Source organism: Mchenga conophoros, linkage group LG14, assembly GCF_057382185.1.
Source record: "Mchenga conophoros isolate Kocher_MC1m ecotype Shallow Benthic linkage group LG14, M_conophoros_male_GT1.1, whole genome shotgun sequence".
Lineage (NCBI taxonomy): Eukaryota > Metazoa > Chordata > Actinopteri > Cichliformes > Cichlidae > Mchenga > Mchenga conophoros.
The window spans coordinates 28888090-28904533 of record NC_140539.1 but is presented as its reverse complement, the minus strand read 5'-3'; the positions used below and the strand labels follow the sequence as shown (position 1 = coordinate 28904533).

The following is a 16444-nucleotide window of genomic DNA, read 5'->3' as shown; positions in this document are numbered from 1 at the left end:
CGAAGCCTCTGGTTTTGCTGCCTGAGATCTTAAGTTAATTATGGATTAAATCCAGGGCTTCTGGGAAATGTGGGGGTGTGTTCTCTGACATCAAATGTATTACTTTGAAATAAGCAACTTGTATTTGTTTACTGACACAAAGATGGATTAATCAGACCTTTGCAATAAGTTGCCGTGTTTCCTTTGGATTTAAATGCGTCATGAAATTATCACCTCCCCACTGACGTGCTAAATAGCTGCTCGTGTTTAGCTTCAACATTTAACCCTGCAAGAGTTTCCAGAGCTACATTTACAAACAAATAGTGGCTTAAATGAGGCCCCAATCAATCTAAGTTGATATTTAACTGTTTGCTGAGCAAATGCCAATCTCTTACTCCCAGGAATCCTGACATGCGCCGCACTTAGTTGCTCTTTTTTTGGACAAGCCAGCAAGTTTTTTTTCTAATTTAAATATAAGGTAAGACATACTCACATATTTAAACACTCCTGCACATTTGAATACTTTAAAGACTTAAATGGTTACACAAAATATCACTGTTTTAACATTTTTCATGTATAAGGTCTGCAAGGGAGGTAATGTTGCAATCCGAGTTAATGCCTTTTTGACATTTGACTTAGATTTCCATACCATGTTTAAATTCCACAGTACAAATGGTTTTCAAAATATTTGTAAAGCAAATAATTATTTAGAGATTAATCTGCTCTATTATAATGTGCTTTGGCAACTTGAATAATACTTGAAAGTACACAATTTATGGTTGAAATCCACATGTGTTTTAGGCACATTTCTGGGGATTTCCTTTGAAAGTGAGCGCAACTAAGTAGAGTGAAAGTGCTCAATTCTTTCAGACAATCCATCAAAGTAATTCTAAATAAAGGTGAGGAATGTTGTGTCTTAATGTCTTTCTTTTTTCAATAGCTTGTAACTATTAGCTGGAAGAATGAATATGGTGCTTTCAGAGGCATACTCATTTTTATCGCATAGCATGCTAAATTGCAGTGAGCATGAAAGGTAATTGTGTCGATCCATAAAATCTAAGCAGGATATAGAATTTTGCCGTTAACCTAATTTTCTCTTTCACAGTTGCATTGTGAGGAAATGGACCTCTGCCTGACACTCCTGTTGATCTATCTCTGTAGCCAAGGAGCCACTGTAAACCTCTTAAAGATCTCAAAAAATCACTGTTAAGATTATACTGGATGATTACGTCCTGTGCCGATTGTTAATCTATATTATCTTTGTGCTCAACAGAATGCTGAGGTGGAAGAAAATCAACCAGTCTCGCTGGTGCCTCTTACAAAACCAGAGGAGGTTAGAGTCAAAACGCTTTTGCTGTTTTTTTTTCTTTCTTTTTGTTTTTCCGTGGTCATGGTTCTGGACTCCTAAATTAACAACTTGGAAAATAATAAGCTTTGGAATTCTGATGTGTGTCTATAGGAAACAGGACACAGCAGTACAGCACAGCCAGAATCTGCTGGTACTACAGAAGCCTCTATAATTACAACATCCTATCAACCACCTACAACAAGTAGTGGGCCCACTGGAGCCTCGTCGACAGAAGAAGATGATGGGGGTTGTCTGTCTCTTGGCAGAAGCCCACATTCCAAGGAAATTGTTGCTGCTGCCATTCAGAAAATGGGTGTGCAGCTGCTGCAGAACCTGGAGATGACGCCAGAGCAGCCAAATATTATCATATCTCCTTTAAGCATATCTCTAGGCCTTTCCCAGCTGGCTTTAGGTATGCATGTCTTGTTAATGTGCTTTTACTGCATCATATTTTATCTAAGCAAGTTGTTATTTTTATATGGTGTTACCACATCTGATGAATTGTGTCAGCAACTTACCCTAGTTTATTGTTGTCTAGAGAACACCATATTTCTCATCCAGTAATTGTACCCCTCTTTTTTTTCTCTTTTTACAGGTGCTGTAAATGAGACGAGGGAACTGCTGATGCATCATCTTCATGAAAACACTCTCCCCTGCTACCACCAGTCTCTGCATAGTATCTTGATGCAGCTAAAAAACAGTGATCTACACATTGCCACACGTATCTTTCTGCGTGAAGGTTATGACTGAGAAGATTGTGTCTTTAAATTTTAAAACAATTTTTCTCGTTACACCTTAAAGATGATCTGAGAGTATTTAGGAGAAATAAAGTCGGGATGTTTATGTTTTTAGGGTTTAAGCCAAAGGAAGTATTTGTCAATGAGTCTCATCGCTTTTATCGCTCGGAACCAGCAATCTTGGAGAATCTGGAGCAAATAAACACATGGGTAGAGAACGCAACTCAAGGAAAGATAGATGACTTCCTTTCTGCTTTACCTCCCAATCTGCTTCTCGTGCTCATTAATGCCGTCCATTTCAAAGGTGAGTGAGATTTTTAAATGCCACTGTATTTGTAAAATTCTGCCCATTTTATAAGATACTGTTTCCTCTCTAATCCCGAATGAAATCGACTGTTCCGAAGTGTTTTACATTTTGCTGCTATCTCAAACCGAGATCCTCCCTCCTTTGCTCCCACAGGAGAGTGGAAAGCTCGATTTGACCCCCGCTTTACCTCCAGAGGTGTGTTCTATCTCGATGAACAGCACATGGTTGATGTAGAGGTAATGGAAGATGCCAAACATCCCTTGAGTTTCTTCATTGATCATGAACTGGAGGCTCAGGTAAAACAAAAATATTTTCAAACCTCAAATGTTTGAAGAGAAAATTAAATTCCTTGGATACCCTCCATTTTACTAAAGCGCCATTCTTTTTCTTTGTGCAGGTAGCAAGCTTCCCATTCCTGAAGTCTATGAGTTTGTTGGTGGTCGTGCCTATGTCTTTGCAGACAAATATCTCTTCACTTGCTGCAAAGATCGATGTCTCTAACCTTTATAATCGACTGCCCAAAGAGAGGGCAGTTCAAGTAAAAGTCCCCAAATTCAAACTAGAGTATGGACAAGAGTTAAAAGATGTCTTTATCAAATTGGGTAAGACCTGTTTTCTGTGAACTTAGTGTTACATTTATAATTCATGACTTATACATTACATTATTGCTTGATGAAACTACTGGACTTTGTGTGAGATAAAGGTAGCGACATTTAACCCATGAACTGACCTTATACTCTGTGCTCTTTGTTAGGCCTTGGTGAGATATTTTCTTCTCCCAACTTGGCTGAGATTTCAGATGGCCCTCTGCTGGTGTCCAGTGTAATGCATAAGTCCAGCATGGAGATAAATGAGGATGGTGCAGAGGCAGCTGCAGCTACTACTGTGGTTATTTCAAGGGCATCCAATCCAGTTTTCCATCTCAGCCAACCCTTCTTCTTTGCACTTATGCATGATGTAACTAAAATACCGATTTTTATGGGTGTAATCAACAACCCCAATCCCGGAGCTCCTGTCCTACAGAAAGGGGAATTTGGAAGCAAGGATAAAGTGGGATTTCCCATTGACAAGAATGATGGGGTCCAATTTGGAGGCCCACCTAAGTAAGGACTAAAACCCTTTACAGCTCTTCCAGAGAAACTCAGACCAGTACAGGAAAGACTATTAGTTAACTCAATCAAAATATTTGTGAAAACTGATTCTGTGAACAAAATGGGGAGCCCAAAACTTGAGTATTCCTTTAAAATAATATAGTTGCTATTAGATGAGATGTCCTTGTCAAAAATAATAATTAAACAAAAAAAGTATGGTCATTGTTGCTTATACTGAGCCTATTTCAATTTGATGGCACATACATTTTGATCTCAACACAAAGTAAATTGGTTAGTGTCAGTATGAATCAGTATGTGTATTGGATGGTTTGATGTAATGACTCAATAAACTGAACTGATTTGAATCACACGTCATGCTTATGAGTTTCATTGTGACACATCGTGAAAACAGGTCGAAGCTTCAGCAACACTAAGACTACAACTTTATTACTTGACCAGCGCGTTTCGGCCTGTGGATGACCCTGGCTACAGACCGAAACGCTGACTTTTTCCAGATCCTTGTTTTTCACCATGCAGCTTAGAAGTAGGTGAAGTTGTGGTGAAAACCTTCATTCTGTTTTCAAAATGACATATCTTTAAAAGAAAAGGGTTGTTGTAAGTTGTTGCATTTCTAAAACTGGGAAAATGTAATGACGCAAACAGTGGTAGGGAGTATTCTTACATATATTGTCTCAGCAATTGCTTGCTGTGGATAATTGTCTTTGCCTCTTCTTTTCAGGTAATGAAGTGGTATCTTCTACCTCACCATTTTCCTTTTTGTGATTGTTATGAAAAAGACTTAACGGACACGATCTTCCTAAATGCAAAGAAAAGAAGCAGATGTTCAGTTAACATTACAGTTCGTTTTTTTTATTTTTTTTTTATTTGGCAAATAAAAATATTAACATATCAAATCTATGTTCCTTAAGGGATTTCTTTGTATCTTACAAAAAATGTTACGGTAAAGTCTGAAGAATCCCAGTTTCCTATAAATGGGAAGGCACCATGAAACCCGCCTGACGTCACGTCATTGTTGGCGGTGACTTTAGCGAAGCTGATCTCTGATCAGTTTTCAGTATAACCAAGACACGCAGATGCACGATGTTTAGAAAGGCTAAACTGAACGCAGATCTGTAAACGGAAACGGAAGTCGTGGCTGCGCATACGCGCCTTGGCGCGTTGTTACAAGCTGTTGGCGCCACGGTCATAATTTTGTTGCTTACTGTCAGTGCTAGTAGTACTGAGGTTCTGTCTTGTTAAAGCTTTCAGATATTTTTCTTTTGTTGTGGTAGCTAAAATCACCCTTTGTCAGCCATGACGAAACTCTCGGAGGGAACAATAGAGGTATGGTATATTTTTACAGCATAAATATTACGCCGTTTAATACTGCAAGCTGTAGAAGCTCAATGTAAATTGGCGCCGTCTACTTAATGGTGTCTTTGTTTAGGTGGAGTTGTTCGCTATCGTACGTTTGTTTGCATATTTTTGCATCCGCTGTAATCAGAACTGCGAACGTTGTTCGACGGTAGCTTAATTTGACATTAGCGGTTATTTACGTTTTTGTCTTCTAAAAACTGTGATTGTAGCAAAATGTGTTAAAGTCAAGGAGGGAAAGGGTGGTTTTGTTTTCGACAATAGTTATATTAAATGTAGAATTTATTATCTGAACGTATTTATAGGCTCTTTCAAATGGCACCGGTGTCAGCGACGCAGTGCTTCAGTTGGTGGTGAGTAGCAACTTATTTAATTATTTATTTTTTTGAAAATGTATATTTAATATTACTCAACACAACCACATATATTTAAATGAGATGGGATGAATTCTGCAAAACAAAGCTGGATTAGTTCTAGGTCATTCCATGAAAAATCAATCCGTAGTCCCCGCCTAACTTTTTTTTTTTTTAATGGAGGCCTGCACGTTTTTAACTTAACCCTTGGATGCACAACTTACCAGTACCTACACTCTTCCACGAGTGGGGTCAAAAATGACCCCAAATAGAAACAATGCATTTTGCTATAAACTCGGTTGTTATTCTTCAAAATCTTTAAAACGAAGAGTTGTAATATTTTCATATTTGAGGTATTCCTCATAAAACATGTTTGTGACATGAGGCCCTTTACATTTTTATTTATTTTTTCATAAATTTTAAGAAATGGCAGTTTTTGTATCACTTGTGTATGCTTGCTCGGCATATACTGCAGAAGCTGGGCCTTCCCTCTGAAAGGCACAAGTTGTTCAGCCACTGTAACACAATCACTGAGAATAAATTTCTGCCTGCAGTTGACCAGGAACAGGCCCCATATGTAGCTGAAAGCTGCCATATGGTTTGTTTTCAGTCGGTAGGCTCTGGTCCTCTTGTCATCAAAGTGCAAGAAACGTCAAATATCTTTAAATCTTTGAATTGATATAGTGGCCTTGTACAATGGGTTATGCAGAGGACTCCCAAAAAGCACACCGACTGGTACGTCCCAGTTCTTCTCACTTCCTGCAAAAATGGTCAATCAAATGAAGGCCGGAGCTTATGTTTGATTATATTTTTCCACTCTTTTCCCCTGTCTGTGGCTACTCTTCGTGCCTCCATGTTTGTGTATGACAGCACCTCTTCTATTATATTATCAGACATGAACATCTTCCACGCATCTATTGGGGAGACCGTACTAAACCCAACTGCAAGCCCTGGCCGACTAATTCAGAATATTGTGGCTAGAGCAGTAAGAGGGGCTCATTCTGTTAGACTCAATATCCATTTGCTCTTCAGAGGACTCATGAGAGGGCTCCTGTATCTGACTGGCCTTGTTAAGTGGGGGGGACAGTAGTCTGGGTCCTCTACATCTGAGATGTCAGATTCTGAGTCAGTGCCTCTGATGGGCTCTTCATCCCATCTGTCCTGGATCATTTGTAGGTCCACAGGGATCCTAGCTGGCCTCATAGCAGCCATGCTACTTTAAATATTTAAAAAAAAAAAAACATCAGAAAGGACAATGTTTGAAATGCACAGGAAACTATAAACAGCGCTGCACATAAATGGTCCGCAGGTGCGCATTTGCAGAACCAGATAAGAAGTTGGAATGCGCGTTTGCGAACATAAGATGTTCTGGAGGAGGACAGACATTTGTTCAGAACTCTTAAAGATGTCGAAAAAGCAAGCTCCGTAGGCAATTACTTTGGTGTTTTTCCACAACAAAACAAGCGCCTATTCTCTGAATTTCCGGGAATACTTTTATTTTGACAGCGAATGCGCACCTGCGGACCACTTATGCGCAGCCCTTACTATTAATCACGTATGTTACTGTGTAAAAATTAATTCTTGATCCATCAGAAGTGTAAGTGGGTCAGTCAGAGTTGCTAAGAATGAAAGTTTCACAGAAGATTCCACAGGAACTGCTTGGGGTCATTTTTGACCCCGCTTGTGGAAGAGTGGGGTAGTGATACAAAAACTGCATTTTTCTAAAATTAATGAAAAAATAAATAAAAATGCAAATGGCCTCATGTTACAAACATGTTTTATGAGGAATACCTGGAATATGAATATATTACAACTTTGCATTTTAAAGATTTTGAAGAAAAACAACCCCTGGGGTCATTTTTGACCCCACATGTGCATCTAAGGGTTAAAGCTGGTTTCTGTCCCTGAAAGTATGTGTAGTGTGTGGGGTCGAGATTTTGCGTCAGTTTTGAGCCCTCTTAACTTAGTAGCTAAATATATGTACAGGGCTGAAAAGCTCTATTAAAAACTGCTGTCGGTTCGACTGTTATTGCCTGTGACAGGAGCACAAACAAACAATGGGACACTGGATTTTCTGTCTGTTTTCCGATTATTTACTGAAAAAGTAAATAATCAAGTCACACGGTTGGATGCTCTGTTGGGAGTTTGTCGATTCATTCCACGTTCAACTTGTGGCAGTCCTTTTTACTGAATTTATAAAAATCTAAATATCAAACTGAGGTATTTCAGTTCATATCTTATTACTTGTTTTGATGGCCCTTGACAGTTCCCCCTGAACACATACTTTCCTGCGGTTATGTTATGAGGGCTCAAAGATGTTTAAAAATGGTAAAAGATTTGGTTAAATTTTTTTAGGGACTGACCCCTCTTAAGGGGCATGTCTAACAAATCACTATAAGACTTCAAAAGGCTAGTTTCTTAGTTAAAACCTCTCTCTGAGCAGTGACTTTACTTAAGAGGAAAGACTACAGGAAAACCATCCTTACTGAATCCATCTCACTGTGAAAGCAGCTGGGAATAAGGAGTACAGGCCCATAGGCAATAACTAAATATCCTCTATACTTTAAATAATGCAATCACAGAATGTGTAAGTTTACATAAGGGACACAATATTGGTCAAAAAATGTGTTTTGTTTTTTTTTTTGTCTTTTTTTTAAATTTTATTTATTGAACAGTTTTAATCATATATTGTTTTTCAGAATATTCGCAAGCTTGATGGAGGAAATGGTCCTTCTCGCTTTCGGGTGATGATGAGTGATGGAAGGCACACTCTGTCATGTGAGGTTTTTATTAAGTTTATTCACTGATGTATTTTGCATTGAAGTTTTAAACATGTTCATGTACCCATTCTAACCATCTGTTCTAAATTATTGAGAGTCACGAGTTTTCTCTGACAAATCTCTTACATGAAATTCCATTTTAACTGGCTTTTTTAAAAGATGTTCTACTAAATTGACTACTTGCATGGGGTTAAAGACGAAGCTATTGCTCTCAAGAGGCTCTTAAGTAGGGGGAACCTGGGTCACTCTTGTCTGACTTTCCTCTCTTAAACCATCTGCAGCATTCATGCTCTCCACCCAGCTGAACCATATGGCTGAGGAAAACATACTGGCCCCAAACTGCATCTGTAATCTGAAGAGACACGTGACCAATATACTGAAGGATGGACGGTATACACATTTTCTGCACATTTCTTTTTTTTTTTTTTTTTTTTTTTTTCAAACGTTCTCGACTTAATGGAAGCAAGCAGGCCTTAAAAACACTTAAATATGAATAAATACGGAGCAGAGGGCTGTTTTCTGTTGTTAATGGACATGTCTCATTACAGACGAGTAGTAATCATTTTGGAAATTGATGTCATTAAGCCGGCAAAAGATGTTGCTGGTAGAATAGGAGACCCTACTCCTTACACTGAGGGTAAGTCTTTGAAATATACTTCATTAATATTACAGCAGTGCTCAGTGAATACGCTTATGAAGTGGGACTAATTTAGAGATGCATTAGTCACACATAATGGGTCATACTGTTACTGCAGGGTAACACTAATGTCAGGTCTTTCTTACAGGGCAAAGTAAAGGCCCACAGTCAGCTCCTGTCCCTGAAAACCGACCCCCGCTGCAGCCACAGAACAGAAATGAAGGTGAGTGAAAGGTTTATTTTAATCTTGAAAATGAATTCAAATTAATGAAATCTTAAGATTTGTGTGTGTGTGGGGGGGGTCATTGTGACATCACCCATTGGCTTTGGATTCTACATTTTGAAGGTTTAACACTGTCAGAAGTTACCTTTATGTGGATGAAAGGGTGAGATTTTTAATGTATCAGCTAATACTAGTTTAGTGAGCACGCGGCATTCATAAACTAAGTGCAACTCGCAGACACACACTGGCTCATTAGTGTCAAGGAAGGACTAAAAAAACGCCTGTGTTGGTACACCTGCCAATCAGTGTGGTGTTACCCCTAATACAACTGTCCAGGTGGTTGAGTTATGTAAAAAAAAAAAAAAAAAAAATCCCCATTCAGAGTTGTTGTAAATGGGGAAACTTTCCTTGTGATCAAAATCTTTTTTTGTACGAGGGCTAGGGCGTAGCTCAGGAGGTAGAGTGCTGCATAGGATTTTTTTCTTTTCTTTTTTTAATGCTGCAAAATTGGGCATTTAAACTTGACTCAGTTTTGTGACCAGCCTCAAGTGGCACCTGGAGGAACTTCAACTTTTTCCATGTTTACTTCAATTTTCAGCTCTGGAGGTTGTATATGGGAACAGAAAAACACACTGTGAGCATGTAGTACATAAAGGACCACCAGGTGGTAGCATTTTTCTGTTGCTTTGTGGTATTCTGGGTGACCCACAGATTTATGGGACTTGAGTAATTTTGACAACCCCATTGTGAAATATTTTTCTTTTTAGCTGCCTCAAATGTCCTATTATTGACACACATCTTCCAACTGTCTTGTTTCATGTTACTGTGTAGCATCATGAAATTCAACAGCTACTTGAGCTTGTCTAGATGGAGAGCTGATTGTGCCTGCGTGTGTCAATCACCATGTTTATCTTCCTTTGACTGAAAGCGCTACTGAACAAACACGCAGCAACACAGGCTCGCAGGAGAGTGTGAAAGAGATGAATGAAGTATTGAATTTGCTTTTGAAACACTGTCACTTGATCATGTCAGAGATGAGCAGTATATCACAGCATAGCGGACAACTTGGACCAGGTGAGGTGTGCAGTCCAGCTATCATAAGGGTTTTGCTGTCTTCCAGTGTGTCATAGCAGGTATTCATCCCTCTAATCTGCCGTGTGGGAATTGAGGTTGTGGCAACCACCCTCCTCATCAGCACAGTCATTGTTCATTTCTCTGTGTGTGCTGCTTGATCTGGGGGCTTAATTACCAGAAGTGCAGTGGTTGGCAACGCGGGAGGACTTAAGTGGACACTTTGAACTCTAATCCTCCGCGTGAGACGCACACAAATCAAATGTGCAGCGCTTGTTCAAACGGAAAATCTCAAAGTCAGGCAGCACCGCTCTCCGGGGGAAGAGCAGCTCCAGTTTGTTATAGCATTTCACACTCTGCCCTGATTCTGTGAAATGTGAATCATCCTTCTCACCAAAATGCTGGATCACACATCGCCAACAACTTGGCTTGACAGGATTTTTGTTTCCTCTTTGAGTTGTTCCTGCTTGCTAGTTTCAAGAGTCAGTGATGGTAAATGTACTTTTAAGTCAATGGGTTGTTTTTGTTGGGTTTTGGTGGGATGGACTTCTTTCTCATGATACGAGGTAATTACAGTGATCAAGCAATTGCAATCCAAAGAAACTGGATGGTTTCTTTTTGTAATTTGTCTCTGAATAATGTGCCTCTCTCATGACTCTTCATCACTGCTCTTCATTGATCATTTATTTTTCTCCTCATTCCCTCAGCAGTGAACAGAGGTTTAAACAGAGACTTTGGGAAGAAAGCTCCATCTGTTATGCCAAATACTCCAGGGGGAAGCTCCAAAGTTGTGCCCATTGCAAGCCTCAACCCCTACCAGTCCAAGTAAGTATTGTTGCCAGTCACGTTAATCTCTAAATGCTATATATTTGATATTTCTGGGTCAGCAAAAAGGCATTGTGTACATATGGCAAAAAACTGAATGTCAACCAAAGAAGTATTCATGTGAGGAAAGGAGGCCATCATTAAGCCAGCTGTTTGTCAGTGCAGTTAGGAAATGCAAAATTAATACTTGGGAGATGCTGTTTGTCAAGAAATAGCAGAAAACCAGGGAACAGCTGGCACTAAAACTGCTTTTGAGTCATTAATCCAGTAATTTTGAACCCGATAATTCCTAAACATTATTGCAGTATTTTTGCTAAACCCTAAATAAAGTAGAAGGTATAAACTACAATTACATTTCAATCCTTAATTCAGTCCTTAATTATCATAGTTATTGGTGGCCAATTTAAAATAGCCAAACCCGTGTTTATCACACTGTCTTTGGACTGTGTAACCGGAAAGAATCCACTTGAACAGAAGAACATGCAGTTTCCTTGAATTTATACCCAGGACCCTCGCTGCCCTGGGGCAGCAGTGCTAACCACTGTACCACTATACTGACAATGGAATTCCAGATCCATAACTTTGGAATAAGGATGGGATCTGAGGGGTGGCTTTGCGGGGCTCGGTACGAAGGGGGACTTGCCGTGGGTGTCGATGGTGATTGGTGGAAACTCTGGACATATCCTGGGGCCCTTCTCGCTGATCGCTTCAGCTGTGGTGCCATGACTGATGGAAGTAATTATGACTCTAAGGTTCACAATTCTGTGACACGCAAATGTCAAATAGCCAAGACTTGGTCAGGCTCTACAGTGTAACGACAGTGTTGCATGGAACGCGTGTTTGGAAAACTTTTTGGAAGGTCAGTTTCAGTCTTAAAATGGATCAAGGAGACTACAACCCAATATGAATGTATGCATGTTAGACTGCACAAGCCTTTCCAACAACCAACACAGGCACTACTAACCATCGACCAAATCTTACAGAGGAATGCCAGTGCAGAGCTCATACTGCTGGCACAATTAACTTAATATTAGGCTAATTAAAGTACATCTGTTATTTTCTTTCTAAATGGTAATCAAAATGTCTGTGAAAAACCTGTTGCAAAAGAAGCAAGTAAATTAAACGGGTTTAATGATGTTATTGCTCAGTGATATTTATGCAAAGGTCTTCTAGGGGGCAGATGTTTAAAAGGTCACAATACCAAGTGCATGAATCCCTACATGTGTGTGGAGCTGACATCTGGGCTCATAAGGTGCCCGAAAAATGAAGAATGCAGAAATGATAAGCTCAGATTTTTATTTTTTTTTTTTGTAATAGGTGGACGATCCGCGCTCGTGTGACCAACAAGAGCTCCATTCGTACGTGGAGCAACTCTCGGGGGGATGGCAAGCTATTCTCCATGGAGATTGTTGATGAGAGTGTAAGTGTATTTGTACTCTGACTGTTAATTTTTGTGTTTAAAAAAACAAAAAAAACCCCCCCACCAAACATCTCCTGATTTAGAAACCATTTGGACATATGTTTTTTGTTTTAAATTAAATATTTATATTTTTCCACAGGGAGAGATACGAGTGACTGGTTTCAACCAAGAAGTGGACAAGTTCTACAGTCTTATTGAGGCTGGCAAGGTGAGATGTTCCTTCAGATAATGATTCAATATGTCCTAATTATTATGCCAAAACCGCCTTTTACTGCGCCGTCAAAGACTGATTTGGCTGTAGATTGTGCTATCAACAGCTGCCAGTACTTTGTGAGTTAAAACCACAGAGACTATGAATGAGTCATCTGGCTGCACTGTACCCATACAATAAGCTGCTTATGATCATCTGCCAGCCTTTGTTGATCACCTCTCCCCCTCCCACTGACTGCCTGAAGTCCTATCTTGTTTGCACCATTCAGTCAGGTGAAATGCTACCCAGATCTCTGATTAACATGTGGTTCATCCATCTGTGTGGGCCAGGTCTACTACATCTCCAAGGGCTCCCTTAAGCTCGCCAACAAGCAGTACACATCAGTAAAGAATGACTATGAGATGACACTCAATGGCGAGTCCACCATTATCCCCTGTGAGGACAGCTGTGACGTTCCCATGGTGCAATGTGACTTTGTCTCTATCGGTGACCTGGAGAACAGAGACAAAGATGCTATTGTTGGTAAGGAGTAGAAGTAACAATCTAGACAGGAATTTCTGAACCCAGCATGTGTCTTTAAGGTCCCACATAACTGTGTCAGTTCTTTCTTTTGTTCGCACAGTTTATTTTGAGAGGTGAACTGATAAACAGCCTGCAGCCTTTAACTGCAAATAAATGGCACTTTGTGTGAAAAAGAAATCAAAAGTGCCTTTGCATATTCCTGAAATATTATCAGCAAAAAACTCAAGTCTGGTTTTCCTGCTGAAAATTAGACTTGTGACAGTTTATGTTTTTATTTGTCAGTGTGTTTGTGGGTATTTGCAAAGTCCAGTGAGTGAAGCTGGCAGGTTGAAACTCTCAAAGTGCAATACTGTTAAGAAGACGGGCTGTATAAACATAAAAATTTAGCCTGTAGTCCTCATAAATATATGGCAAAGGCCGATCTGTTCACCAAGTCTTCTCGTCAGACAATATCCATTCATTTCATTAAAGCCTCTTAATCCTTCCAACATGTTCCCCAAAAAGTACAGAGAAAAAAAAAACTGGACATCTATCACATGAGAGAGGTGTGTCATGTGTGTCTGAGTACCTCAGACGTTGGAGACATAATCTAACATGCAATGAATTAATTTGTATTGGTGCAAGACTTTCATCAGACAAATGGTTTGTGACAGAGAGAGACACAACCTCACCTAGGAATTGGCTGCGCAATCAAGCAGTCGGTAATTAAGAGAAGCACAATAATCAGTGCAGCAAAAAATCGTAAAGGTACATCAGGATTTTTTTTTCATTAAAAGATTTCGGAAAGTCTCAACTGGCTAAAATTAATTCTGAAAAGAAATCCTACACTATGCTGACATTTTTCATCTTAAAGTACAAAATATTGCATACAGCTTGCTACACCTGTCATGAAAGAGAGCATGTTTCTAAGAACACATGCAATAATTTTTTACATTATTTTTAAATCATTTGATTTTTGATATTGGGGAACCATTTGGTATAAGCTTGATTATTCAGAATGGGCATATCTAAATCGTTGCGATTGACATTTTACACCCCCTTATACCGCAGTACTTTAGGAGGATGATATTTTTAAATGGTAGCCATGTTTCCCCAATCTATTTCATGAGACATTAATTCTGATGTTGCCTTATGTAACCGGAACAATAGAGCAGAATTGCATAACGCAGTGCACAGGGGAGCGATAATGTAATTTTCAATCGGTGAGCAAACTGTTCACCAAACTGCAGGTGACTATGAGGCCTAAACGCATTACATTTCTCTTAACTACTGTGTATTACAAAAAGCACAAATCAACCAGCCGGTGTTCTGAGCCCAGCTCCAACAGAGGCGTTCCCGAGCGCCCAATAATAAGTGATCATAAGGTGAGAATAAAGTCTGAATTGGAAAGTCGAACTGGATATGCTGGGAGGTTGAGGTAATTACACTATATGAGCAGACAGATAAAAGTGGTATTAATAAACCTGATGACAGTAATGGCCTGTAGTGCAGATTGACTTTGGGCCCTATGGTAAGAAAATGAGAACCTGCTGTCATAGGTAAAGTGAGGCGGTAATAAGAAGCTGGCTTGTAATTCTTTCAATGGAAATTGCTTTTTGAGTAACCTCTCTTCTGCCTGCTAGGTAGCATCAAGAAGTTTTGTAGTGGTTAAATGTGTTTAAAATCCTCGGTGGCTCAGAGTTGGAGTTTAAAAATGACTGCTGATGGAGATGCCGGTTTACTGTGCTTGATTGCGTTAGTCAGTTAAAGCCCTTTACTGATTTCTCTCCAATATTATGGATGCAAGTTTCTGGCGTGCTGGCCTCTGACGTCTTGAATGAATCGCCAACTGCCAATTTGTGCCGTAAGCTGTGGGACATGGAATGACCTGTGTGTGGATGTAATTGTGTATGGGGAAAAAACAAATCAGACACAGTATTTATTTGTTTGTGTGTTGTTGTTTTTGTGTTTTGTGCTAGATACTTGTAACTCTGCTGTAGGCTGTGAATCACAAGGATGCGGAATAGAAAAACAAATGCTCTCTGCTTTGTATATCCTTTTTTCAGATGTAATTGGAGTGTGCAAGAGTGTGGACGACATATCCCGCCTGACAACCAAGTCCAACCGTGAAGTGTCTAAGAGAACACTCAGTCTGATGGATATGTCTGGGAAGGTGGTGACTGTCACACTGTGGGGAGAGGAAGTGAGTATGGACTTGACAAAAAGTACAAAATGTGTAATGGAACGTGTGTCTAGACTTTTCAAATAAGTGGTGAAAGTCATTAACAGGTTTTCAGTGCATCAACATGTTAAAGCTTTCTTCTCAGAACAATTTTCTTTCCAAAAATTAATTATTACCTGAACTAAATTTAAGCAGATGGTTTTATTCTACGTAGGAGGGATAAAAGTAGTTGGTGTAAATGATAGATACTGGTCTAAAGCTAGAGCCCAGTGACTTGTAAAGCAAATGCCTACGCTAAATCATCCTTGTGTGCAGCTTTTAATCCTTAGTTTTTGGTTAGAATTATGTCAGAAAGGCGTTGAATGAAAAAGGTTCTTCAGTGCACTCGGTGGTCACAGGTGAACAGCTCTGAGCACTGATTTAACAGTGTGCGTGTTGCGTGATAGAAGGCGATAGATTTGAAGTTATTGACTACATTTCCTGTCACTGTGTGATAAAGTAAGCGTGCTCTTGCAGTTGATTTTTACCTGTGGCTCAGAGGGACTGCGCTGAGTTCACCACCAATTCTTTTCCTCCAGACAAGAAGCAGTGTTCCCTGTATTTGTTCGACATTTACACTTTCTCCAGAGGGATTCAGAGAACTGCACAAGATGTATAGTTTATAAAGAACAATAGATTTGCCAAAAATCAAGTGTTGGAAATATTTCCCCCAATATATGAAAGCTTTACTGTTGCGCTGCTCTTCTTTCTTTGGTTTTATGAGCTGAACAGCAAGTGTGTTTATAGTTTTATCTTGTTAGAAGGCAAAATATGTTTGACATTTGATTTTTATTTATTTACTTTTTTTTTTTACCCTGCTGCTGCCACTACTGGGGGAAATCAGACCTCTTGTAATCCTTAGTTTCTAGTTTTAAGGCAAAAACAATTTAAAGTTATGGCAAAACTAATTGAATCCAAAATGAAACCACATAACCAAAACGATAAAAATATAAAGTGGGGGTGCTGTGTAAAATGTAGATTAAAAACATACATAAAATTATATGCAAGTCTCATAATCAAATGTTCAAACTGATAGATTAGGTGGGGGGGGGGAGTCATTTTGAATTTGATAGCATCAGTATAACTCAACATCTTGACACAGGGCCATGTTTACCACTGTGTAGTGTCCTTTCTTTTTTTAACAACACCACAGTCTCAGAACTGAGACCAGCTGTTGGACCTTTGGGAGAGAATCGTTGTCCCGTGTTTGTCTAATATAGGACTCTAGCTGCTTGACAGTCCTGGGTCTTCTTTGTTGTACTTTTCGTTTTATGATGCTTCAAATGTTTTCAGTTGGTGAAATGTGTATTGCAGGCAGGCCAGCTCAACACCAACCTTTTTCTGCTATGAAGCCATGCTGTTGTAA

At 39.4% G+C, this 16444-nt stretch overlaps 2 protein-coding genes across 4 annotated transcripts in view; both read left to right on the top strand.

The window, feature by feature from the left end:
• The first annotated feature begins 170 nt into the window (after positions 1 to 170).
• serpinf2b (serpin peptidase inhibitor, clade F (alpha-2 antiplasmin, pigment epithelium derived factor), member 2b) lies at positions 171 to 3832 on the top strand. 2 transcript variants are annotated; one of them, XM_085243772.1, is made up of 10 exons: positions 172 to 457; positions 781 to 878; positions 1085 to 1153; positions 1253 to 1312; positions 1439 to 1739; positions 1923 to 2066; positions 2180 to 2368; positions 2525 to 2667; positions 2769 to 2973; positions 3126 to 3832. In XM_085243772.1, exons 3-10 carry the CDS (start codon positions 1100 to 1102, stop codon positions 3476 to 3478), a joined length of 1449 nt encoding a protein of 482 aa, XP_085099898.1. In that variant the 5' UTR covers positions 172 to 457; positions 781 to 878; positions 1085 to 1099; the 3' UTR covers positions 3479 to 3832. The 2 variants fall into 2 exon arrangements, with proteins under 2 accessions (XP_085099899.1, XP_085099898.1); XM_085243773.1 differs by lacking the exon at positions 781 to 878 and having other exon boundaries at positions 171 to 457.
• A 743-nt stretch (positions 3833 to 4575) lies between these two features.
• Positions 4576 to 16444, top strand: part of rpa1 (replication protein A1) — a 32804-nt gene continuing 20935 nt past the window's right edge. The window contains exons 1-11 of one of the 2 annotated variants that reach the window (XM_085243770.1): positions 4576 to 4806; positions 5142 to 5189; positions 7889 to 7967; positions 8251 to 8359; positions 8518 to 8606; positions 8755 to 8829; positions 10611 to 10725; positions 12043 to 12145; positions 12285 to 12353; positions 12686 to 12878; positions 14924 to 15060. In XM_085243770.1, coding sequence (XP_085099896.1) covers positions 4777 to 4806; positions 5142 to 5189; positions 7889 to 7967; positions 8251 to 8359; positions 8518 to 8606; positions 8755 to 8829; positions 10611 to 10725; positions 12043 to 12145; positions 12285 to 12353; positions 12686 to 12878; positions 14924 to 15060 — 1047 coding nt within the window. In that variant the 5' untranslated portion in view covers positions 4576 to 4776. Of the gene's footprint in view, positions 4807 to 5141; positions 5190 to 7888; positions 7968 to 8250; positions 8360 to 8517; positions 8607 to 8754; positions 8830 to 10607; positions 10726 to 12042; positions 12146 to 12284; positions 12354 to 12685; positions 12879 to 14923; positions 15061 to 16444 lie in introns of both variants that reach the window. The other variant, XM_085243771.1, reaches the window with a different exon arrangement.

Excerpts from the sequence above, each read along its gene's own strand:
- serpinf2b (XM_085243773.1), top strand. The coding sequence starts at position 1,100 with ATGGACCTCTGCCTGACACTCCTGTTGATCTATCTCTGTAGCCAAGGA. Across the intron at positions 1,313-1,438 it reads CTCTTACAAAACCAGAGGAG|GAAACAGGACACAGCAGTAC; the intron begins GTTAGAGTCAAA and ends GTGTGTCTATAG. Across the intron at positions 2,067-2,179 it reads ACGTATCTTTCTGCGTGAAG|GGTTTAAGCCAAAGGAAGTA; the intron begins GTTATGACTGAG and ends TTATGTTTTTAG.